Below are 23,483 nucleotides of genomic sequence, written 5' to 3' on the forward strand. Positions count from 1 at the left end.
TAATACTACCTAAATCTAGTATAAGAAAGAAGAGAAAAAGAAAAGAAAAACTATTTTTATATACCATGATGAAACCTACCGACACTCTCTGAGTTCCAAGGCTACAACTTGGATACCCATTTCCACCAATGGAGCTCACGCTAACCCCAATGTCTATGGCCATGACACTCAATAGGTAGAAACAAATCCACTCAAAGTGTACCAAATAATGTGCAAATACCTCTCATGGTATGGCAGAAGGTAAAATCAAAATCTTCTCGGTACATATTAGTAATTTTACAAGAACCGTAAAAGAGCTCAGAGAAAGGACATCCTTAATATTTTAAGATCCAAACATTACCAACGTGTCTTATTCTGTCCACATCGTTTTCTTGCTGTATAAGGACAAATATGTATAGATACGTCACTGCCAAGTATCCCCACATCACTCTACTTCTAACACCCTGATTCCGACAAATCACATCTATCGGCACTCTATTGCAAGGTTGATAATGGAGGTTCAACATCACTAGCCAGCGTGCCACAAATATGTTTTTAGGTGGATTAATCTGTGCCACGAATAATACTACCTAAATCTAATGACAAAAAAGAAGAAAAGAAAAGAAAAGAAAAGAAAAAAAATCTGTTTTTATATACCACGATGAAACCTATCTACACTCTCCAAGTTCCAAGGCTACAGCTTCCATTCCCATCTCCACCAATATGGAGCTCACGCTAACAATGTCCATGGCCACGGCACTGATGGTCACCGTCGTCGTCGTGCTTCTGCTCAGCTCCGTCGTGAGGCCGCGTCACAGCCAGAGGAAGGTGTTGAACCTCCCTCCTGGCCCAAAGGGATGGCCGGTTTTCGGCAGCCTGAGCTTGCTAGCAGACACGCTCCCCCCGCACCGTGTGCTAGCCAAGCTTGCGGCGCGCTACGGCCCGCTCATGCACCTCCGGCTCGGCTCCTTCCACGTCGTGGTCGCCTCCTCCGAGGAGACGGCGCGGCTCGTCCTCAAGACCCACGACCTCGCCTTCGCCGACCGCCCGCCCACGGCCTTCGGCAAGATCCTCGCCTACGACTACAAGGGCATCGTGCAGACGCCCTACGGCCCCTACTGGCGCATGGCGCGCAAGCTGTGCGCCACGGAGCTCTTCTCCGCGCGGCGCATCGACTCGTTCGAGCACGCCCGCGCGCAGGAGATGCGCGCCCTGACGCGCGGCCTGTTCGAGCGCGCCGGCGCCGCCGTGCAGGTGAAGGAGCACCTGCTGAGCTTCACCATGCGCAACATCCTCCGCATGGCGCTGGGGGAGAAATGGTCGTCGGGCTCCTGCGGTAGCCACGACGACGGCGGCGGCGAGGCATTCCGGCGATCGCTCAAAGAGTCGTTCATGGTGACGGGTTTGCTGGGCAATGTTGGGGAGTGGGTGCCGTGGCTCGGCTGGCTCGACGTGCAGGGTTTCGTCCGGCGGATGAAGCGGGTGCACGTGATGTTCGACCAGTTCAACGAGCAGATACTCAACGAGCACCAGAACGACCGGCGGCGTGCTGGGGCGGGGATGGACCTGGTGGACGTGCTGCTGCAACTAGCCGAGGACGGGCAGGAGGAGCAGCCGCCGGAGACCAGGCTCACACGCGATGGCGTCAAGGCCTTCCTCCTGGACATCATTGGCGGCGGCACGGAGACCGCCGCGGCGACGTTGGAGTGGGCCCTACTGGAGCTCCTCCGCCACCCGGCCGCCATGGCGGCCGCCACCGAGGCGCTCGACCGCGTGGTGGGGCGCGGCCGCTGGGTCACCGAGAGGGACCTGCCGGACCTCCCGTACATCGAGGCCGTCGTGAAGGAGACGATGCGGCTGCACCCGGTGGGCCCTCTCCTCATCCCGCACCACGCCCGCGAGGACGCGGTGGTCGTCGGCTACGACGTCCCCGCCGGCACGCGCGTGCTGGTGAACATGTGGGCCGTGGGGCGCGACCCGGCGTCGTGGCCCGACGCGCCCGGCGCATTCCGGCCGGAGCGGTTCCTCGCCGGGGGCAGCGCCGAGGGGGTGGGCGTGCACGGGACGCACTTCCAGCTGCTGCCGTTCGGGTCCGGGCGGCGGATGTGCCCGGCGCACAACCTCGTGATGAAGGAGGTGGTGGCGGCGCTGGCGAACCTGGTGCACGGGTTCTCGTGGCGGCTGCCGGACGGGGTGGCACCCGAGGACATGAGCATGGAGGAATTCTTCGGGCTGAATGTAAGTCGGAAGGAGCCACTCGTTGCCCTTGCCGAGCCAAGGCTGCCGGCGCACCTCTACGCCGCTCTCGACTAGCCATGCTTCCTGGTTTATGTATTCATCAGGCGTTCGTATATATACAAGTATTTTGACACGTTAAACATCAAGTGATTTGTATCAATTATATCATATTTGTAAATGAGTACCAAGTATCATTTTTATTTCTATCCCTAAACTATATTTTTTTTGAAGAACCTCTTCGAAGAGTGCAGAGAGCTCCCGCATTTTACTCAAGAAGAAAGAAATTGATCCGGTTTATGAGGAAAACTGGACCCGAAAACCATACATCATTTTGCTTTGCAGCCAGTCACATCACTCACGGTCTGACTCACCATCTTTGTTTCTGTGTATCCAAATGCTATATGATAATAAAAATACTGCATTGTGGCATTGCATGATTGCATCATTCTCTGCTGCAAGGTTGGTAGAGGTTCAGCATCACTGCTCTATGCCACATCTTTTAGGAGAATAATAGCTGCATCTAATAATAGCGACAATTGACAGTTCTTCGGAAATGTATACATGCATGGTTAGATAATTATCGTAAAATGTGAGCATACGTTAAGACTTATGAGTCGGGGACATCGTACTTGAGTGGATATGCATGTTCTACTATGAGAAAATACGCTCATTTTTCATTGCAATTCCTCTTATGTCACGGCACGAGGTATAGATAAACTAAGGCTCGGTACATCCTGATAATTTATGACACTATAAAAGAGCTCTACGAGGGCATCCTCCAATGTGACCAGTTAACCTTGTAATAGAATTTGGGTCAGTTGTACCCCTACCTATTCACATGTTGATTTCCTCTTTACTCATTGCACAAGTTTTTTTTTTTCAAACTCAAATTTTGTATGCACATAGATGATTTTCTGTCCATTCCATTTGTAGTTTTGTAAAAGATTCCGTGCACTTTTAGAGGTGCTACCAACGTATCAAAAATTTCATAAAATATATGAATCGATGTATCAATTTCATAAAAAATATTTTTAAAAGCGAAAAGCATGTTATCTGCAAACGGACTTTGAAGGCGCTAACAAGTAGAGAACGTATCTGCAAAGGGGGGACTGTCTGGAGGAAGAGGACGAGCGGGTTTCTCTCTGCCTGGCACTAACAAGACTCAGTTTAGTTTGTTTGGCTACGGAAGGAGAGAGAAACGGCGGAGAGGAAATAGCCATTAGCCCATGGACGGGAGGAGCTCCATTCCCCCCATCTCCTCCTCCTCCGCATGCGTGTCCCGCGGAAAGATCAATCTTTCGCTTCTTCCTTGGTATGATCCCTCAATTTCCCGTCCTTATATTGTGTAATCGAATCGAATAATCGAATCTTGGTCTTGCCGTGCGGTTCTTGGATTTGGATTTTAGCCTCGTGGTTAGGGGATCGAGATTGTTTCGATCGCATTTGGTCCTGACCTGCGTGATCCTTGCGAAATTGCGATTTGGCGAAGGGTGGGCTTGGATGGAAACTTGCCGTATCGATTCCGGTGGTTGGTTCGTGTTTGTCTGAATTCTCCTCTAGTTCACAATTATTGATCAGGCAAAGGAAATAGATTCACATTTCCGTGCGTCCCCGCGCCCCCCCCCCCCCCCCAAGAACCAAAGAAAAATGTATTTGCATTTCTTTTTAACGCAATGATTTCTTTGGTTACATATTTTATCATCTGCCTGAAAATGAACCGTTGGAGAACAAATATAAACTTCCAAAAGTTTACAGCTTTTGGCCTGAATAAGATCACACACATTCACCTTCATGGAACTTGAGTTCAGCTTTGGTATTTGGTTTACTAGAATTCAAAACATACATTCCCTTGCTTTGCTAGAGAAAAATTAGTATTTAATTGATGCATCTCACCTTTGAGAAAATCGAGTATTATTAGCATCTGCATCTCACCTTTGAGAAAAAAATAGCATTTAATTGAACCTTCGATATGTGTCTAGGTCTTGGTATATATCAATATCCTGAGACTCTTACCCTCTTCTGCACTGATGATAGCTTTTGCTGGAACAATGGCCGAGAGCAAGCGGTTCGACACAAAGAGCCCAGGCTGCCTGGAAGGCCTGTTCAACTTTCTTGCCCTCAACCAACGGTTGCAAAAGCCGAAGATGATTGCCTATCGAAAGCACAGTGAAGGAAGTAACAATACACTCAGTAAGGTTTTACATATTTCTAGCTGCAAGTTTGAAGTTTGTTGAAGCTTTGCTGTTGATATGATAATGCTGATTCCAACAAGGCTTGATTGAAATAAACTTGCCTTTTTATTTGGTTTTGTAAAGTTGTATGTGTTAAACATATTTGTATATCTGTTGTAGGAGTGAAAGTCCCAAAGCCCAAAAATCGCGGTGAAAAAGATGAGACTATCCCGGTAGGTGGCAGAAACTGCATTTCTTCTTATGGTAAAGGCAGAAGCCTCAAGAGATATCTACTGGTAGTGAACTGATGAATCCTACCATATCATTGGTATAATAGCACAACCAACAAACTGTAATGATTATTTAAAATCTTCATGCTTGCAATCTCTGTGAGCCACGCAAGTTTTGACGCTTTTCAATTTGCTAGTCTTAAATCACAGGATTTTTTTTTGCATATATGTTCAAGAAGTGTTAAAGCAATGCACCTCTGACACCTTTTTCAAAATCTGTTTGTGGTGTTTATTTTCAGAAGGAAACGAGCAGTAGTTCTCCATCTGGAAAGGCCCACATGTTCATATGGAGGACACTCATGTTCAAAAAGAAAACACCTGAAAAAAATCAAAAGAAGAGCAGCTCATCAGCCATCACTCCATCCTCATCGCGTCTGATGCGCTCCAGATCAATCCATCACTCAAAATGCTTTGATTATGAGGTTTCCGATGACTTAGCTGCACATTATCACGCAATGAACAACTCGAGCTCCAATGAGATGGGCTTCTATCACAGCGAATCACCACCATTGTCACATGAGAGCCCACAACACCCCAGTACCCAAGAGACCTGCAGGTCATGTGGCAGCATCGGTGGCAAAGATAGCATTGATCTGGAGGCACCTTGTGAGACTGCACCTGGGAATCTTACTGCTGAGAGTGAACTCCCCTCTATGCCTAAAAACTGTGATGCTGCAACGCATCACTCAAAGGAGTTCTTGGATTTTCTCGAACTGTTCAATGCACACCGGGAACTGTTTCTGAAGATTCTCCATGATCCTTCACTGCTAGCAACAGCTGAACAGCAAGGAGAAGCTTCATCAAGTGGTACTGTACCGCTGAACAGATTGGAATCATTTCCAAGACCAGGAGGATCATCAGGGAAACGTAACCCTATATTTGATCGAAGTGATAGTGAGAAAATCAGGAAGTCAGAACTCCACAAGTCACCCTCAAGGCCTAACACTGATGTAGAAGCTGCAAAAGTCATCAGTACAAGAATGCCTTCCGGAGTCGATGGCTCAGCAGTTTCTCTTTCAGAATCAAGAAGCCTGAAGAAAGCTGGAACAACTTCAAATCGTTTTAAAGCTATCAGTAGGAAGATCAAAGACGTCGTAAAGGAGAACCGCAAAGAGCTTGCTCGGATAACAAAGGATGGAGTTTTCCACAGACTGCCATATGGCCAAAAAATGTCCGAATTAACCAGGAGCCCCTCCACAGAGAAGTTTGTCCATGAGGAGAAACAAATACGAAGATCATATTCTATTGCAGAATATGTAGAGAAGTATTCGTCACTTTATGAGTCGATTTCGAGGGAGTTAAAAGTTTCTCCAGAAAGATCAAGCACAAAAATGGGAGGCAATGCAAGCTTAAAAGACAAGAAACCACCATTGGGCTTCAAAAGAATAACATCTCTTCCAGAAATGCGATTATGTTCACCTCACCAAGGTGGCTTAACTGAGGTTTCAGATTCTCGGATTGAGCCCAAGACTTGCATAGTGGAACCTGATCGCTTATCTTCACATAGAACTGATGCGTTCAGCACCTATGAAGAAGGAAATTTCTATCCTGATGATGTCACAGAAAGATCAGGAATTCACAGTGAAGTAAATTATGGAGGTAAGGCAAATAAGAGGTAGTTTACAATATTGTTGTTAGGGAAAGTGATTCTTACCCCCTACATATTGATGCTAGGGTGGATGTCTCTTTCTCCCCCTAGTAAGTTTCTGTTGGACTTACAATATTGTTGTAATCTTCTGCAGAAGCTGATTTTGTAGGCGCCTTGGAAGAGAATTTCCGCAGCATCCTTCGGAGTCCAAGTTTATCTTCTCTTGGTCGGTCTTTCACCCACCGCCGCATCAATAGTTTGCCTTCTTTCGATCGGTCTTTCTTCCAAGATCGCTCTGGCAGTTTTACAGAGCATTCTGTAGCAGGTGAATTATATTTAAATTTTAAAATCCACTTTTACTGCACAATGGAATATTAGTATGTAAAATATTTTGATGTTTTCTTCCCTCAATTTGAGACTCAAGTTATCTACTATTAAATCGATCTAGGATCATAGAACTAATAATGGTGTTACCCTCACTTTTAATTGTGTTTTTCTCCTTTCATGACTATATTATATTTTTTTAAAAGTAATTGTGCATATGCAAAGCCTCCGTAATGTTCATTATACTCATGGTGAATATATTTCACTATTTCGGAACACCAGATAATTTTACTGATTTACTCTCAAGTAACCACAAAAAAATATTTCTTATTACTTCTGAGTTCAAAGCCTCCTAGTATGCATTAGCAGTAGGCAAATTTGTTATGTCTGATTTGCTAAGTAGTAATGAAATATTGTTCAATTGCTTGCTATGTTTGAGGATTAGAAGCAGATGAGTTGCACTTTTGAAGATTAATGTCATATTCCCTTCATTACAAAATAACTAAAGTTACATATAGATTAGAAATTAATGCAAATGACCATGTATTATTTCTTTTCTATGTCATTACTACTTTAGACCATCCCATTCCTCCAGGCAAGTTATGAGAATGAGTGAATGAGGGTAGCTAGAGCTAGAAGTTAGAACTTAGCTGCATCACAATTATGAAGAATATATTGTTTTGTTATAAGAATACCTTAGGCAGCATCTTTTCTTTTTCTATCCGAGGTGCAGCTTTTTTACCATGCTGAAACTCTAGACCTCATTGCTTGGTGTTTTTCCTATAACAAATATATCTACTCTACCCTTGTAACACTAATCTTTTCTGAACAAATTTTTAGGCTCGGAGCCACCATTTGAAAATTTACAGCTTGAGGATGAGGACTGGTTAGTCAAGCCACCAGAGTCCCCAGGAGCATACGCTGCTAACTTCAAGGATGATGAGTGGGTGGTCACACCACTAAAGCATTCCGGTGTCCTCAATGGTATCGATCATGAGGATCAAGAGTGGCTGGTTAAGGCATCACAACTGTCAGGTGCCAAGGCTGCTGATCTTGAGGATGAAGAGTGGTTAGTTAAGCCAGGGCAGCCCATAACTAACGATGCTTTGGATTCGGATTTCCGGTTCATACATGAATTTGCTGAACAAGGTGCTGCAGAACCCTTGCACATTTATGTCAGTGACAAGAACGAGGCTGATTTCCAGTATGTCAAGGACATCCTCAAGAAATCAGGGTTCAGCTGCGGCGATGTTGACTGGTACGCATCCAATCAGCCAGTCAGCCCTGTGGTCTTTGAGGAAGCAGAATGCTCATGTCAGGAGCTCAGCATGGCAAGCGATGAGCCACAAAGTATTGTCAGGCGCATGCTCCTGTTTGATCTCATTAACGAGGTCCTACTGGACATCTACGACTCTTCCCTGGTCATCGGCCCATGGCATTCACGCTTCGACTTGCGAACCAGACCGATTCCCATGGGGTCTCATGTCCTTGAGGAGGTGTGGGCAAAGGTGAGCTGCTACTTGAGCCTGCATTGGAGGGAAGGCCAGACGGTGGAGGACATTGTGGCACATGATCTTATGAGGAAGGACAACTGGATGAACCTGGTATATGACGCTGAGTGCACGGCGTTGGACATGGAGGATCTAATGGTGGAGGACCTGCTGGATGACGTTGTCATTCAGATAGTGTTAGAATCGATTGATGAATGACTATCAGGAGCTAATTTTTTTTCAGCATCTTGAGCTTTGAAGTGATTTATTTAAAGGCTGAGCAGTAACATGGTACCAGAAGAAAGGTATTTTTAATAGATGGATCACTGGTCTAGCATTGTGGAACAGTAACTATGTAGATCGTTTTTACGGTTTTACCAGAATTCTGGCAGTTGTCAAATGTAGTAAATGTTAACAAGGCATTAGGTATTGTTTTAGAAACAGAACCTAAAGGATAGGCCGGAAATAGGTAGCATCACATAACTGTGAATTGTAAGTAAACCATCATGAGTTCTTAATTCTTATTAGTCCATATTTGTACATATCCAGCTCATAAATTTGTTGTGTAAGGCACAGTTTTGAAAGCAGAAAAACACTACTCTGCTCTTCTATATGCGTGAATAATATGCTCATCTTTTGATGGATCTCGTCAAATATTGTACATGCATCTGTATTTGCAACCTTCTTGGTTAACTAGACAAATAACTAGACAAAGGTGCTTTTATGTAGTCTGGGTCTGGCTGGCATGCTGTTAGCTGCAGAGGTTCTGTGGAGTTCAGGGTCAATGTCTGAAAAGCAGAACACTAGAAGAGGATAGTGTAGGATGTTACAGGATCCGAATATTGGCACTGGATCATTGTGGCTTCAAATGGATGCTTTTGTGCACAAAGGTGCTTCTATTAGGCAAAGGTTTCTGCAATTTGGCATGCCGTGACTGTAGAGGTTCTGTGAAGTTCACATGAAATTTTTGAAAATCTGAAAAATTTTATTTCCACAATGCAGCATGTCATGAAGGAGCGTATAGTTGATCAAAGTCAGTTAAGAAAGCGGGATTATCCGTTTTATTAATTATCATGTCATTCTTGACACGAAGCCCGTCTAGCTCAGTCGGTAGAGCGCAAGGCTCTTAACCTTGTGGTCGTGGGTTCGAGCCCCACGGTGGGCGTTCAAACTTTTTGGTCTTTTTTTTTACATGTTTCTTCTTTCTTCAGTGGATTTTCAGCAACATGTACTGCGCAGATCATTATTATTGGATCTAATTTTGTTCCATGTCCGCTTCCATTTTCCTTGTTCTTTCCCCAGCATGAGTGTCAGCTTTTAATAATTCAAATCATCCGCATCGATTCTAGTACCAAAATAAAAAAAAAAGACCAGCCTCTAAATTTGCGCATTTTTTTAAACCCATTTTTTCAAACTTCCGTCCATAATTGGTCTTTTTTTTACATGTTTCTTCTTTCTTCAGTGGATTTTCAGCAACGTGTACTGCGCAGATCATTATTATTGGATCTAATTTTGTTCCATGTCCGTTTCCATTTTCCTTGTTCTTTCCCCCGCATGAGTGTCAGCTTTTAATAATTCAAATCATCCGCATCGATTCTAGTACCAAAATAAAAAAAACCAGCCTCTAAATTTGCGCATTTTTTTAAACCCATTTTTTCAATCTTCCGTCCATAACTATACGAACCGTGCAAGCAACGCTCAACTGAAAGTAAGTTTTCATCCATCATTGCACACACCGCATCAGTCTGCATGTATTTGAATTCAAGTGAATCTTAAATTTCTTCCTTTTGAAAGTAAACACCTTGAGTTTCTTACTGCTCCGGAGAGAGCAAGGAACTCAAACCTCTTTGTCTGATATTCCTTGCTTGATGGAAACGAGGATTTCTGTCACGAACATGGAATTCGGTTCTCTTTTTTGCTATATTTTTTCTCGTAATTTCTGAAACAGCCCGTTTAACATTGGCATAATCCATCCGAAACTAACGAATTTATTTGTTTTGTACGAAGAACCGAAAGAAACCATATCTTTTGGACTGATGAAAACGAGGCCCTCTCATAATAAGGATTCAAAATGGAGCTCTTGCTTTTGATGTTTCCCCAGTGTGACGTGTGGAAGAGTACACCCAAGTTTGGACAAAATCTGTGTGAACCTGGACCAATTGCAAACCCCATCTGTTTAAAAAATTTATCCACGGCTGTACAAGACGCCGTGGGATCAACGTTCAGTTTGAAAGCAACCATGTTTAATCTATTTTTGCTTGTTTTTGGACTAGATCATGAATATGGCAGCTTTATGAATGATCGAGGCCGTCGGTGTACAGTTTCTTCTCCACTGCTATAAAGAGGGTGCCAAGTTGCTGAGCAGATGAACCTCAGTCCTCGAGCTCATCTTCAGTCTCCACAGACTACAGAAGCACTTGAGGCAACAAGAACTTTGAGCTACTAGCTTGAAGATGTCTTGCTGTGGTGGAAGCTGCTGCTGCGGTTCCTGCGGCTGCGGGTAAAATATAAGTACTGGGATCTTTTGTTCTTCAAATGCTTACATCTAAAACAAAAGGAATCTTGCTGAATTTTTCAGTTCATCTTGCTAAAGTATAACAAGAAACATGTTAACTGTGCTGCTAATTCTGTGCATAGTATGATGTACCTTGGCTTCAAAGAGGAGAACACCAGCAACACCCCAGGAACCATGGTCCTTGGTGTTTCAGCAGAGAAGGGGTACCGGTTTCTACCATGAACAATTCACAAAAACCAATGCTTTCCGAACCACAATGAGACAACAAAAAACTTGTATGGATTTTTTTAGCAGGGCTGGAGAAGTGCCAGAGAAGGCTACGGAGTCCGGCGAGGCCGGCCATGGCTGCTGCTGCGGCTCCGGCTGCACGTGCAGCCCCTGCAGCTGCTGAAGAGGCCGGGGCCGGCATGAGCACACACTTTCCTGAATATACATGGTCTGCTACTAGTAAATAAGAAGCCATTGGTGCAATGGCTCAAGATCATGTCAGACTTTGGGTGTATTGCTTGTATCCTGTTACTGTACTGCTGTGTCTTGTGAAACCAGAGGACTGGTCTTTGTGTTTCCTGGCCAGAATCATGCAGGCTACCATGTGGCCTTGTGACTGGGTAAGGAAAATTTCAGGTTTCCAAGCTACTTTGTTTGTGTCTGCATATATATTGTGTTGTTTCAGTGAAAATTGTGGTGTGAAATTAATATAATCAGGTCATCTCGTGCATGTTCCCGTGTTCTTGCTACTTATCTGGGAAAGTAATACTAATAATAAAAGTAAGCAAAGGAAAACTATACAATGAGGCAAACGTTATCTAGTAAACCTATATTTTTGCACGTGTGCATTTTTTTTCGAAAACATAGGAGAGCTGCGCTTCATTGCATTATAGAGAGAATAATAGTCCCCATACAACTCCCATCTCACGTACGGGGACCAAATGTAAGAGATAGGTTCATCAGATCAATAGCTAGCCTATGAATCAAATAAGAGCATGACCAAAACTTGACCTAGCGGACTAGATTACATCAATAAAGCCCAGGCCTTGCAGCTTTTTAGCGCCGGCCAGGCACCAAAGGTTATGTTGTGCATTGAGTAAGCAGAAATGGCATGAAGATCAACATGTATAGTCTCACAAATATTTGTACGAATGGACCAATGGTCCAAAAGAAAAGTGAAAAATGAACCTTGGATTTCCTGGAGAGTTAACAAAAAACTTTTATGCCAATAACTACTTTCCTTGGGAAGAGACTGCGCAGAGCAGTAGAGCACTTGCTGCTCAGTTTTTTCTTTTTTTTTATGCCAAGGGGAGAGCATGTCTTTGAGTATGTGGCTGACATAGAGTTGAGGGTATTAAAGCAGCATTGGTTTGGTCAATAGATTAAGAAAATTGAATTCAATTGTGCAAGAAACTAGAGTTAATACCTTTTTGTTGTTTGTATGAAAAACCCATACTCTATCCAAACCAGACCTATAGATCCAATTTTGTACAGCACTGACGTCCACGATAGGTATGGAATTGGTGTAAGGTTAACTTTTATCGGAACTCTGTCAAATTCAGCGGTTTTCGTGCAAGAAATTTGAATACAATTCGTACAAGCAATGTATGCGATATGAAGCAGAGCGAGACGCCAGTTTAAGCAATGAGTTGGCGTCACGATCTGAAGAAAGATTTGAACAGATAAGAACTTTTATCAAAATTAGGGCATGCTGTGCAATAAATTCGAATTCGACTCTTACATGGAATTAAATCAATTCAAAGATGTGCAACAATGCACCAATTCACACAATGAACTGGCGTGGCAGGCCGAAAGCAAAGTTTGAACAGATAAGGATTTGATCAAATTCAATGCATGTCGTACCGAAAAAACTGAATTCAACTCTTACAAGAAACGTATTCAATTTGAGTATGTGCAATGATGCATGTATTTAAGCAAGCTATCACATCATAGTCTGAAAGCTAGAGTTTAAATAGCTAAGGATTTCACCAAATTTTATGCAAACAGTGCAAGAAGTCATCATATTAGGCTCATTCAAGAAACATCACCATCACAAAAGCAAGGTCCGAACCGGCCAGCAGAGGACTTATCTTCTGCCTACCATTATTTATACAAGAATTTTATTCAGGTTTAGATCAAAAAAAATATTGCAGCTAAGTATATAAGCATCTGATACAAAGAAATGTTTGGTTACTGTTAGCAAAGTCAAATTGACTAGGCAAACAATTGGATTTTTAATTGATGCCAGCTTTTTCAGTAGCAACATAACCTTTATTTTGCTCGAAACACACACAAAAGCTGGCGTCTTTGGAGTACTGGGATTTTCCTGAACTATTTCAACCAAGTGGGAAGTGGCCAACCAACAGCGTGACGGCATGTAAATGCTTCACAAGCCATGCAGTTGTTTGATTGCCTCTCAAGCTCTATAAATTGGGGGCACATATGCCCTCTCCTCGGCAGTTGCTTTGTGCTCAACATCTCAAGCTTCCTCTCTCTCTTTGGATAGAAGTTCTTGAGGTTACAAGAGCCCATAATCCTCAAGATGTCTTGCGGTGGAAACTGCAACTGCGGTTCGAGCTGCGGCTGCGGCGGCGGCTGCGGGTATGTTTCATTGGATGCTACTTTCATGAATATGTGAACCTAAACTGAGATAAGTGGTTCAGAGATATAGCAGCTACTGACGATTTCAACATGCAGTGATTTCAACATGTTTTGCTGAACTGATGCTCTTCCATTGCTTCATGAATATCTGAACCTACACATAATTCTTTAGATAAACGTATTACTTTTAGAAACTAGTTTTTGCAGAGGAGTACTATGAGCAAAGATGATGCTTTCTAGTTTCTGAAATTTGCGTGCTGCCTTTGCCGGACACAGAAAGATGTACCCTGACCAGGCTGAGAAGAGCACCGCTGCTGCCCCGGCAGCCATGGTCCTCGGCGTTGCACCTGAGAAGGGGTATGAATCTCCACCAAACTTGTCGGAAATTTACCTCGAACTTGAAACGAACGTCAAGTTCTTCCATGCCTGAATCTGGTATGCTTCTGTTGCAGGCGCTTCGAGGAGGGTTCCGAGAAGGCCACCGAGTCCGGCGAGGCTGGCCATGGCTGCACCTGCGGCTCCAGCTGCACGTGCAACCCCTGCAACTGCTGAAGATGAGGGCATGCACACACATGCCTTCCTATCTATAACAATGCCTGCTTGCAAGAAAATAAGAAGCCATTTGACGCAATGGCTCGGCTGCTTGATGGTCTCCTGTTACCGTGCACTACTATTGTGCCTTGTGAAACCAGTGGACTGGTCTTTGTGTGTTCTGACCGGAATCATATAGTACATGCTCAGGCTACCATGTGGCCTTGTGATTGGGAGTGGGAAATCTGAGGTTTCCAAGCTACTGCTATTGCCCTTTTGTGTCTGCATGTGTTGTACTGTTTCAGTGAAGTTAATATAAATCCAGTTTGCTTGTGCATGTTCCCTTGTTCTTGTGGTCTGCACTCACTGTGATTCCATCGGCGTCCATCGCCGGTGGTAAGACGCCGGCCGATCGGTGAGCGGTGTGGGTCGTTAGCGTATAGGCCATGGTTCCGGCGCCGACGCGCGGTGGCGCGGGCTTCCAACTTAACTTTACCGGTAAGGGAAAAAACCGGAGATTGCCAATAAACGTGTTTATCGGATTTCTCGAAAATTTATCAGATTTACCGTTTTTATTTCATACAAAATTTAGAGAAAAAACTTTCAAACTGTACATAAAAAATCTAGATTATTTCCAAACAATCTAACATGAAAAATAAGACATCTCAATGCATAGAAATGAGAAACATATGTACTAGGAGGAAGGGGTGGGCACAGATTCAAAATTACCGAAAATTTTCGATAAACCGGTCACCACCGATAATCACGATTATCGGTTTTCTCGGGGTTTTTTCGCTGAGAAATTTTTCCATGCTCCTGAGTCCGGTGTTACCTATGGAAAGGATTTGGTATTAGTGATGGAAGGATTTGGTATTAGTGATGGTTCGGGGTAAAGAATTGCTAGGATTTAGGATACGGTCTAATTCGATTGGTTTCATCCTAGAGTTAAATTTGAGTTCGGTATTTCCACAAAATTCATCAAAATTCAATCTTCTAGACGGTGGCTACTACTTGGATCATAGAATTGGTATAGCACCATGAATTGTGATTTTAAATTTAAGTGAAGCCACGCTGATTGGGTCGAAGAAACCATTCAAACTCAATCCATTTCGCACTACATGTTTGAACTTAATTGGGGGATGCGTCAATTCCTACAAGCTATGTAGTATGTCTTTAAATTTGTGGCTGGTGAAAACCCGTCGGTGCTTTGGTCAAACTAGTGTACAATTTTGCATTCAGTTTGTACATGAATCTGGAATGATGTACTTCCTTCGTAGAAGAAACCTGTATTCTGTTCAAACCAGAACTTCTTCAATCTAGTTTTATGTAGCAGTGACGTCCAAGTTAGGTATGGAAATGGAACTAGTGCAAGTTTGACTTTTACAGAAACTTATCAAATTTGGTGTTTTTTGCACGAAATTTGAATACAATTCTAACAAGCAACGTATGCAAATTTGAAGATATGCAATGATGCATCAATTTAAGCAATGAGTTGGCATCAGCAATGTCTGAAAGCAATATTTGAACATATAAGGATATGGTCAAACTCGTTGCAAGTTGTGCTGCAGACTTGAATTAAGCTATTACAAGCAACGTATGAAACTTGAAGACTTGCAATGACACATTTTATTTAAGCAATGAGTTCGCAACTTGGTAAAGGTCTGAAAAATAGATAAGGATTTGATCAAATTTAATTCATGTTGTCCAAAAAGTATCTGAATTTCACTCATACAAGAAATGTATTTGATTTGAAGCTGTGCAATGATGAATCAATTTAAGCAAAGAATTGGCGTCAAGGTATGACAGCAAGATTCGAACAGATAAGGATTTGAACAAATTCAACACAAGTTGTAGTCAAATTTGAATCCAACCCTCACAAGCAACTTATTCAATTTGAAGACGAGCAATAATGAACCTACTTAAGCAATGAGTTGGCGTCAAGGTCTGAAAAGCAAGATTCGAACAGATAAGGGTTTGATCAAATTCAATGCATGTTGTCCAAAAAAGAATCTGAATTCAACTCTTACAAGAAACGTATTTGATTTGAAGATGTGCAATAATGCATCATTTTAAGCGAAGAGTTCCATCACAGCATGAGAGCGAGATTTCGAACAGCTAAGGATTTGACCAAAATTTATGCAAGCTGTACATAGTTCAGATTCAGTTAATTGAAGAAACAGAATTTAAGTAAAGAGTTGGATCACTCTCTGGGAAGCAAAGTTCGAACAAGCGGAGGATTCAAATGATAGGATAGCGCCAACTTGCAAGTAAAGTAACTGCTTTAAAATTATTTGCGTTCCAGAAGTCAAACTGACGAGGCAAAGGAAGCGGTTTTCATGCCGTCCGGTAATACACATCAGCATCATAGCTGGAAAATAAAAGGCACAGAAAAACCTGACATGGTCGGAGTCCGGAAATTGTCCATGACAGTCTCAGCTGACCTGTAACATCATGACATGTAAATGCTTCACACATCATACAGTTGCTGGACTGCCCCTCAGGTTCTATAAATAGGAGGGGCATCTGTGCTCTGCTTGTCAACTGCTCTGTGCTCATCAACTCAAAGCTTCCCCTCTCTCATTTGTAAGTTCTTGAGGTTTCAGGAGACCTAGAAGTTTCAGAAGATGTCTTGCGGTGGAAGCTGCAACTGCGGTTCGAGCTGCGGCTGCGGCGGCGGATGCGGGTACGTTGCGGCAACCACTGATGATGAATGTGTAGAACTAAAACTGACAATAAGCTGTTCAGAGAATAGCGCCAAGTTTGAGTGATTTCAGTTCAGCATGTTTTCATGATACAAACGTGCCTCCCCCCCCCCCCCCCCCAACTCCATTGCTGATCTCTTCTATTCCTTGAGAGCTGTACCTGCTGATGATTTATGTTCAGGCAGAAAAAAGGCTCATAAAATTGCTTGCAGAGGGTAATAATTTTGAAGGAGGAATGATTTGAGCAAAATGTTTCTGAAACCCGTGTGCCGCTTTTGCCGGACGCAGGAAGATGTACCCTGACTTGGCCGAGAAGAGCGCCGCCGCCGCCCCGGCGACGGCGACCATGGTCCTCGGTGTTGCACCTGAGAAGGGGTACGCATATATGCTCACCATGTGTCCATGTCAAGCTTCGATCCAAGCCTGAACTGCTCCCTGTCTCAAATTTGATACGCTTCTTTGACATGCAGGGGCCTCGAGGAGGGTGCCGAGAAGGCCGCGGAGTCCGGGGAGACCGGCCATGGCTGCAGCTGCGGCTCCGGCTGCAAGTGCAGCCCCTGCAACTGCTGATGGACAAGGTGATCTGTGTTCATACTCTTCAGCCTGTATGTGTGTGTGTGACTGTGTGAGTAAATAAGGAGCCGTCCAGAGTTCAAGACACCCAGTGTGATCTGACCATGTGAGTATCATGTATGAACAAGAGTGAAACACATTGTGATGGTGTGAAATGTGGATTGTGTGTGTGATTGGGGAACCGTGTGGCTACCAAGCTTCTGTTCATCCAATCGTTGTGCTGTCCAGTGGAATATAAGCCGATTTCCTTGTGCATTTTCACTTTTTTTAACAAAAAGTCCTTAATTTGATGAAAAGAAGGACTAGCTCGCTTCGATGAAATGACCAATCCACGTTAAAACCGTATGATTTTTTTTGGCGAGAAAATACTATATAAAATTTTGTTGTAAAGGGAGCGATTTCTAACAAATTTCTACCAAATATCATCCAGGTTAGGCCAGGAAATCCTACAAAAAAATTGGGCTACTCATCTACTAGGCTTCGCAGCGAGGCCCATAAAGGCCCGGCCCAACCCGAGAGTCCAGTACACAATCTCTCCCTTCTCGTCCCCTTCAGCTCCTCCTGCCATTACCAACTACCAAGACTCCAAAACCCCTCGCTTCCTTCTTCCTCGGGCGGCGGAGGCGGTGGCCATGGACAAGGACGTGCTGGGCGGCATGGACGGCCTCGCCGAGGAGGACCAGATGCGCATGCCCGCCATGGTTGAACTGCTCCAGATCCGTGACAGGTTCGAGGACTGCCCATGCGCGCCGCTCCCTGATCACACCAGCTGTTGACGCCTAGTCCGTGCTTGAATCTGCATCCTCCTGGCCCTTATCCGCGATAGCTTCTCTTTGTCGGCTCCTAGCCGCGATTTCGCGTCTGGTGCTTCGACGAGCTAGGCGCTTCGCATTTGAAGATTTAGTAGAGTAATTCCGGGAAAGCGGTAATTGATCTTTGTGGTCTGTTGCCGTTAGTTTCCGAGAAAATAATTGCAATTGATTAGCGTGCTTACACGGTGCACTGGGTATCCACTAGGTTTATGTGATTTGCACCTTTTTTCTAGGGCTGTGATTTGCACCTTGTGCGTCCCAAATCATGCGGATTTCCTAGGCGTTTGGTATAGGAATAGAAAATCGTGTTTGTGAAATGGGAAGGCTATGTCGTTATGTTCAGAAGCTGCCAAACTATCAAGTGATTAGGAAAACCAGAGTTTCTAGGCTTGAAAAAATTAACTGCTTTCTAACCTTTAGCCACTGTGGGCCATAATTGATAGTTTCATGGCTTCTCTGCATTCCTTCTGTTTTCTGATATGTAGATTCTAGGAGTTGAGCTATTTGCATGTCCGGTTCTGTCGCATTAGATTTGTTGGTTAGGGGTTCTAGGCTAAAGGCAAAATCGTCATGATTGTAAATTCCTGTGCTTTTGGTTTTGAGAGAGCATGGATTATTGTGCAGAGCTATTGGGTAAGAGTATGTCATCCTTCTGGATGATTCACAATTTTTTTTTGGGAGACTGGATAATTCACAATTGTGCACTCGAATTGCTCATTGATTAATTCTAGTTTACAGCATTTAAGATACCTAGAAAGGGATAGTTTTTGTTCAAGGCCATGCTGGTGGCAGAAATGCAAGTTTTGACGTTATCTTGTTGCTTGAGGCTACTGCTAGACATGAAAATGTGAAGTTACTCAAAGGTGTGGAGAAATAAGGATGTGATGATCGAACAGAATAATATTTCCTAGTGGAACTAATTAATGATCCTTGCTTGTATCAATGTATCCGCAAATAATGTGATACTTGACTTTTTCCCTTTTGTCTAACCCAAAACTCCTGGGTAGCTCATTGAATCCTTCAGACCTTTTGCATCTGTCAAACTGCATATCCAGAACACTCACATATTTGCTCTATTATGTTTCAGTCTGAAATTTTACTATTCCCTGGTGGAGAGGTGCTTCAGGGACTGCGTGGACACTTTCCGCCGCAAGACCCTGGACAAGCAAGAGGAGTCATGTGTCCGCGGTTGCGCCGAGAAGTTCATGAAGCACTCCATGAGGGTTGGCCTGAGGTTCACAGAGATTAACCAGGGCGTGGCCACCCCTGACTAATCGTGTCAATTTCGTTGCCCCTGCCAAGATTCTAACCGTGGAGATTTTGTCAGCATCGATTTGTGATCCTAAAAAGATTTTAGCACTTCTTGAGATGTGCAACTCAGTTAGGTTGCCTCTTGAACAAACTGCTGGGTATGAAATTGGGTAAAATTACCTTGAACCAACTCTGTATCCATTCATACTTGAGTAACTTGCTAGCTGCCGAGAAGAGTTTGGGTTCATGTTTCACACTTGAATCAGCAGATTTTGAGCCACATAAGTGCATATTATGGTTGCTATAGCCAGGTATTGTTTGTATTGTGGACAGCATGGTGCAAGGCTGTAAAGGCAACTTTCTTCTTGCCCTCTCTTAAGACATCTGCCTTCTTTGACAGCAAAGGATGCAGGACTATGCACATGAGCTCATCATGCCATGAACTGATGCACTTGGAATTGGAATTTGTGAGACAAAAGGGGGCAGGATCCAGCACATGTATTGTGTTCTGGGGCGGTACACGTATTGACCACCCGATCGTGCCGTCAACAGCTCAGATCAAGCTGCCGACCCCAGTTGCCATTGGAGGTTCACAATGGTTTGGACGTGATCACCTTTGGCATCTCATGGAGCTTGGCCAATGGCCATTGGCGGCAATTTGGGCGGGTTGGCCCGCGGCCACCTTGTGCCCACTACCCGCTGTGTGACCGTCCAAGTTGGCGTGTTGTTTTCTCATGTGGAGCCAGCAGGGCGGACAGCGGCATGATCCCATGGCGAAGGTGCAGGACAGATCTCCAATATCTCATTTGGAGCTGCATGGCATGGCGTGTCGGTGCTGTGGCACTGTAGCCTGCCCTACTGAAGCTGCTGCTTGTTCTGGTGTGTGTGTGATTCAGAGTTCAGAATTCAGCATCGTCAGTAGACTCAGTAGTCAGTACTGTTGGGGCATTAAGACTGGAACATGCTGGGTCATGATGTGCCCAGTGTCCTTTTGAGCCTGCATCTTTGAGCTCTCTGTACTTTTATGGCTCCTTGATCACCAGTTTAGTTTTGGCATCAAGATTCACAGTTGTCAAAAACTAGAATCCCATTCCCATGGCTGTAAAGTGCAGCTCATCTTGAGGCAATGATGGAGCTCAGCTCAGTTGAGTGCAGTGTGGATGCTGATGCGCTGCAACTAGTGTGCTCAAAATGGAGAAGCAGCTGAACAGGCCATTGTCCTTGATGCACACGCATACATTTGCCAAATTCCTGTGTGTTGATCATGATCCCACTGAAGATACAATACAACCAGTCGAATTCATGAACTGAATTGTGACAAACTTGCACGACACAAACATGTCGGTCGCCGCAGCACGGAAACTAGGGATATTCATTCATCTCTCCAACTGAAACATAGCACCATGGTCCAAGGATCAACATCTCACTTCCAACCTGAAGAAAAAACAAATCCTAACATTGGTTGGGTTTCCTATCAGCAGCTTAGGGGTGAAAATCGCCATGGCATCTTCTAATGCCAATGCACAATTTCACAGTAGGGAATCAAGGAATTGCACAACATCGATCTCAATCCAAAAAGGAAATGATCACATTCAGAAACCAATGCACACGCCGAGAGGAAGAAAAAAAAGCTAGAGGAGCAACAAGAGGATTCTATTCACAGTTCGTCACAAGCCACAGCTGCAATCGAGCGCGTCAATGCACAACGCCCACCGGCGCAGCGGCGGCGGCGACGTCGATGCTCCTCTGGCCCGGCAGCGCGAGCATAGCGGTATGGTCCAGGAAGTCCTTGAGCCTGGCGACGGCCTCGACGACGGCCCTGAGCTCGTCGGCGCGCGCGAACCCGCGCGCGCCGGCGGTCCGGACGGCGTAGACGTAGAAGGTGACGCAGCCCTTGCGGAACTTGAACCGCGCCATCTCGGGCGCGCCCGGCGCCGCGCGGATGAGGCGGCGGCCGACGTCCCCGAGCGGGACGACGCCCGGCCACGCTGCGTCCGCTGCGGCCTTCATGGCGGCGGACTCGAAGACGAAGACGGCGGCCTTGGAGTTCTTGGTGCCCAGCCCCAGCGTGAGGGTGTGCCACGCGTGGTGCGCCAGGATGGCGAAGTTGGTCGGGATGTACGCCGTCGTCGTCGGCGCGAACGACAGCGCGTCCCCGGCGGCGGCGCCGGCGCCGGGGGAGGGCGCCGCGCGGAGGAGGTGCGGGAGCTCGAGCGGGGCCGCGCGGCGCACGGTGAGCGCGCGCGTGACGAGCTGCGCGCCGAAGCGGAGGCCCTTGACGTCCGCGCACGGCGCGAAGAGCGCGTCCAGGGTCCCCGGGCCCGCCGCGGCGGCGGCGCTGGCCTTGGACTTCTTGGACGCCGCTGCGTCGTGGCTGGGGTGGCTGCTCTTGGACTTGGACTTGGACTTGCTCTTGGAAGACTTGGGCTCCGCCATTGTCAACAATGGCTGGCAAGGTCTAAGGTCTAACCTCCTGGGTGGCCGGCAGTGTCGCTGTGCTATGCACTGTGTTGCAGAGACAGGGAGGCCGGGAGGGGGAGGTGACTCTAAAGCTTGATGGCGTCAGGAAGAGAGATGAGAGGGAACAGGGGAGCTGGAAGGAGGTGGGGTTGGTCAGAGCAGTTAAGAGGACAAGATTTCCCTCCATATCTTTTCTTCATTTCTTTTTCAATTATTCTAATTCAACATTGTCCATTTTGATAATTTCGTATTGTCCCTGTCGCCTGCTTTTCAGGGAATCCCAATTGAGTGTTTCAGAAAAAAGGGTCCCTGGAGATTCCAGCTTCAGGACAGGCACCACCTTTCATTTTTCTTCCTCTTTTAACCTCTGAAGAATCTGAACTCGTTCCTGTTGGGACATGCCTTACAATGGTGGGTTCTGAAGTCTCCGGGCCAGTTTGGTACAGCTCCAACTGATCCTGATTTTCTGTGGGAGCTGATTCTCTAAGAGAAGTGATTCTGTGGTTGAAAGTGATTTTTTTTATTCTCTAGCATAAACTCTTAAAATCAGGATGGAGAATCACTTCACAGAATTAGAAAAACTATTTTTTCCAGCTCCCAGCCTCTTAGTTCATTTCAGATAATCACTTTACAGAATCAGCAGAGAATCAGCTCTGCGAGGTCTGGAAACTGGCCCTCCATGTCAATGTGCTTGCACCTGCCTGCAGCTCCCCAAGAGTCCCAGCCATTCTGATTCGTGTACCCTCACATGATTCAGCACGATTACAACCCATGGTAACCTGATGGGTTATTACATTCTGAATTTCTGATTTCTGCAGGCTGTCACTGAAACTGAACTGGACATACATACCTGCCTTCACCCAGATCTGGGGCGTGCAGATTGGAATAGTAAACTGCCAAAGGAGTAAGTAAGAAAGAAAAATGTAAACTTTTCTTGCTGAAAGGTAAAGATTCAGGCTGCAGGAGAGGAGGATCAATCGAGCTGGTGATAGCTGAGCAGCAGCATGTCTCTGAATATAATACGGCACGCGCATGGCCGCGTCGCGCTAATCAGTGCGGGTTCATGTGCTACAGGACCTGCGCCATGTGCCGCTGCTTCCCCTCTTCCCTTGCCTTGTGTTGTGCTGTGCGTCGTCGTAAGGGCCCTGGCTTCTTCATGTGAGCTAGCTAGCCGCATCCCCAGGCCATGACGCGCTGCTGGATGGATCACTGTGTTTCTGCTGGATTGTGCATGGAGATAACGCCCGTGTCACATCATGGTGTTGGTAATTTGGTGATGATGGTGACGGCTTCCTGAGCAGTTTATGGTGGTAGATTCAGAGCAGGCGCGTTCTTGGCAGGAGAAAATGAGATGTACTAGCTGTCTGTAAAGTGGTAGCTGCATCAGCTTCCTTTCGCGGTAGCGGGGGAATTAAACAAGTTCAACAGCACGGACGGTGGGGATGGTAGGGAAGGTAGAGCTGCGACCTGGGGTTGAATTTAGAAGAAGCTCTGGGATAGGTTTAGGCAGGGAAAGTCGATGTTGTAACTGGCACTTGCTGTTCTAGAAAATTTGATAATTATTTTAAACTGTGGATGGTGATACCATGAATCTAACAGAGTTGGTTTCATGTCATTTGGAGCTGTATTTGTTTTTCCTATGAATTTTGCAAGATCATGAATTAAATTCTGCACTTAACAAATGCTAGCTACTTTACCTATTTTCGCCCAGCCTTAAGCTTCCCGTGGTCGAAAACACGATCAATCGACAAAGGGCTTGTTTTCACCGTTTGAAGTTCTGCTTATGGTCTTTTTTTGGAACTGTGTGGGTTAATTATATAAATATAATAGGAAATGTATTAAAAAATTAAAAAATATGGGGAGTGGGGGTGCTCAAGCGCCCCAGTGCCCCACTTGTCTTGCATGTGTTTAAATTAGTGTAAAACTTCTTCTGCAAATTTAATGATGCACTGGTCCGCTTACATCCTCTT

At 45.2% G+C, this 23,483-nt stretch overlaps 6 protein-coding genes, 1 long non-coding RNA gene and 1 other non-coding gene across 13 annotated transcripts; 7 read left to right on the top strand and 1 right to left on the bottom strand.

The window, feature by feature from the left end:
- The first annotated feature begins 677 nt into the window (after positions 1-677).
- Positions 678-2,423, top strand: LOC112886436 (flavonoid 3'-monooxygenase-like). Its single transcript, XM_025952338.1, has one exon. It carries the CDS (start codon positions 703-705, stop codon positions 2,290-2,292), a length of 1,590 nt encoding a protein of 529 aa, XP_025808123.1. The 5' UTR covers positions 678-702; the 3' UTR covers positions 2,293-2,423.
- An 895-nt stretch (positions 2,424-3,318) lies between these two features.
- LOC112884036 lies at positions 3,319-8,691 on the top strand. 5 transcript variants are annotated; one of them, XM_025949338.1, is made up of 6 exons: positions 3,319-3,529; positions 4,252-4,407; positions 4,569-4,621; positions 4,918-6,277; positions 6,421-6,591; positions 7,431-8,691. In XM_025949338.1, exons 2-6 carry the CDS (start codon positions 4,266-4,268, stop codon positions 8,297-8,299), a joined length of 2,595 nt encoding a protein of 864 aa, XP_025805123.1. In that variant the 5' UTR covers positions 3,319-3,529; positions 4,252-4,265; the 3' UTR covers positions 8,300-8,691. The 5 variants fall into 5 exon arrangements, with proteins under 5 accessions (XP_025805123.1, XP_025805125.1, XP_025805126.1 ...); XM_025949340.1 differs by having other exon boundaries at positions 4,921-6,277; XM_025949341.1 differs by lacking the exon at positions 4,569-4,621 and having other exon boundaries at positions 4,252-4,412.
- A 481-nt stretch (positions 8,692-9,172) lies between these two features.
- Positions 9,173-9,245, top strand: TRNAK-CUU. The gene has a single exon. It is a non-coding gene; the product is annotated as a tRNA-Lys (tRNA).
- Positions 9,246-10,455: 1,210 nt separating this feature from the next.
- LOC112886385 lies at positions 10,456-11,313 on the top strand. Of its 2 annotated transcripts, none has more exons than XR_003227381.1 (3): positions 10,456-10,580; positions 10,718-10,798; positions 10,887-11,313. It is a non-coding gene; the product is annotated as an uncharacterized LOC112886385 (long non-coding RNA). The 2 variants fall into 2 exon arrangements; XR_003227380.1 differs by having other exon boundaries at positions 10,890-11,313.
- Positions 11,314-13,023: 1,710 nt separating this feature from the next.
- LOC112886384 (metallothionein-like protein 4B) lies at positions 13,024-14,052 on the top strand. The gene is made up of 3 exons (XM_025952278.1): positions 13,024-13,184; positions 13,461-13,541; positions 13,637-14,052. Exons 1-3 carry the CDS (start codon positions 13,126-13,128, stop codon positions 13,734-13,736), a joined length of 240 nt encoding a protein of 79 aa, XP_025808063.1. The 5' UTR covers positions 13,024-13,125; the 3' UTR covers positions 13,737-14,052.
- Positions 14,053-16,259: 2,207 nt separating this feature from the next.
- LOC112886962 (metallothionein-like protein 4B) lies at positions 16,260-17,245 on the top strand. The gene is made up of 3 exons (XM_025953011.1): positions 16,260-16,398; positions 16,706-16,792; positions 16,888-17,245. Exons 1-3 carry the CDS (start codon positions 16,340-16,342, stop codon positions 16,985-16,987), a joined length of 246 nt encoding a protein of 81 aa, XP_025808796.1. The 5' UTR covers positions 16,260-16,339; the 3' UTR covers positions 16,988-17,245.
- A 322-nt stretch (positions 17,246-17,567) lies between these two features.
- Positions 17,568-19,943, top strand: LOC112887514 (mitochondrial import inner membrane translocase subunit Tim9-like). Its single transcript, XM_025953703.1, has 2 exons — positions 17,568-17,717; positions 18,890-19,943. The coding sequence occupies exons 1-2, from the start codon at positions 17,623-17,625 to the stop codon at positions 19,074-19,076; spliced, it is 282 nt and encodes a 93-aa protein (XP_025809488.1). The 5' UTR covers positions 17,568-17,622; the 3' UTR covers positions 19,077-19,943.
- A 439-nt stretch (positions 19,944-20,382) lies between these two features.
- LOC112887593 lies at positions 20,383-21,718 on the bottom strand. The gene has a single exon (XM_025953816.1). The coding sequence runs from the start codon at positions 21,487-21,489 to the stop codon at positions 20,749-20,751; it is 741 nt and encodes a 246-aa protein (XP_025809601.1). The 5' UTR covers positions 21,490-21,718; the 3' UTR covers positions 20,383-20,748.
- Positions 21,719-23,483: the final 1,765 nt, after the last annotated feature.

The sequence above is a fragment of the Panicum hallii genome, chromosome 3 (genome assembly GCF_002211085.1).
Source record: "Panicum hallii strain FIL2 chromosome 3, PHallii_v3.1, whole genome shotgun sequence".
Lineage (NCBI taxonomy): Eukaryota > Viridiplantae > Streptophyta > Magnoliopsida > Poales > Poaceae > Panicum > Panicum hallii.

Bases quoted from the DNA above. Each gene is read 5' to 3' on its own strand.
- LOC112886436 (XM_025952338.1), top strand. From the start codon at position 703: ATGGAGCTCACGCTAACAATGTCCATGGCCACGGCACTGATGGTCACC.
- LOC112884036 (XM_025949338.1), top strand. From the start codon at position 4,266: ATGGCCGAGAGCAAGCGGTTCGACACAAAGAGCCCAGGCTGCCTGGAA. The intron at 4,408-4,568 runs GTAAGGTTTTAC...TATCTGTTGTAG, and splicing joins AGGAAGTAACAATACACTCA to GAGTGAAAGTCCCAAAGCCC. The intron at 6,278-6,420 runs GTAAGGCAAATA...AATCTTCTGCAG, and splicing joins CAGTGAAGTAAATTATGGAG to AAGCTGATTTTGTAGGCGCC.
- LOC112886384 (XM_025952278.1), top strand. From the start codon at position 13,126: ATGTCTTGCGGTGGAAACTGCAACTGCGGTTCGAGCTGCGGCTGCGGC. The intron at 13,185-13,460 runs GTATGTTTCATT...TGCCGGACACAG, and splicing joins GGCTGCGGCGGCGGCTGCGG to AAAGATGTACCCTGACCAGG. The intron at 13,542-13,636 runs GTATGAATCTCC...CTTCTGTTGCAG, and splicing joins GGCGTTGCACCTGAGAAGGG to GCGCTTCGAGGAGGGTTCCG.
- LOC112886962 (XM_025953011.1), top strand. From the start codon at position 16,340: ATGTCTTGCGGTGGAAGCTGCAACTGCGGTTCGAGCTGCGGCTGCGGC. The intron at 16,399-16,705 runs GTACGTTGCGGC...TGCCGGACGCAG, and splicing joins GGCTGCGGCGGCGGATGCGG to GAAGATGTACCCTGACTTGG. The intron at 16,793-16,887 runs GTACGCATATAT...TTTGACATGCAG, and splicing joins GGTGTTGCACCTGAGAAGGG to GGGCCTCGAGGAGGGTGCCG.
- LOC112887514 (XM_025953703.1), top strand. From the start codon at position 17,623: ATGGACAAGGACGTGCTGGGCGGCATGGACGGCCTCGCCGAGGAGGAC. The intron at 17,718-18,889 runs GTTCGAGGACTG...ATTATGTTTCAG, and splicing joins CTGCTCCAGATCCGTGACAG to TCTGAAATTTTACTATTCCC.
- LOC112887593 (XM_025953816.1), bottom strand. From the start codon at position 21,489: ATGGCGGAGCCCAAGTCTTCCAAGAGCAAGTCCAAGTCCAAGTCCAAG.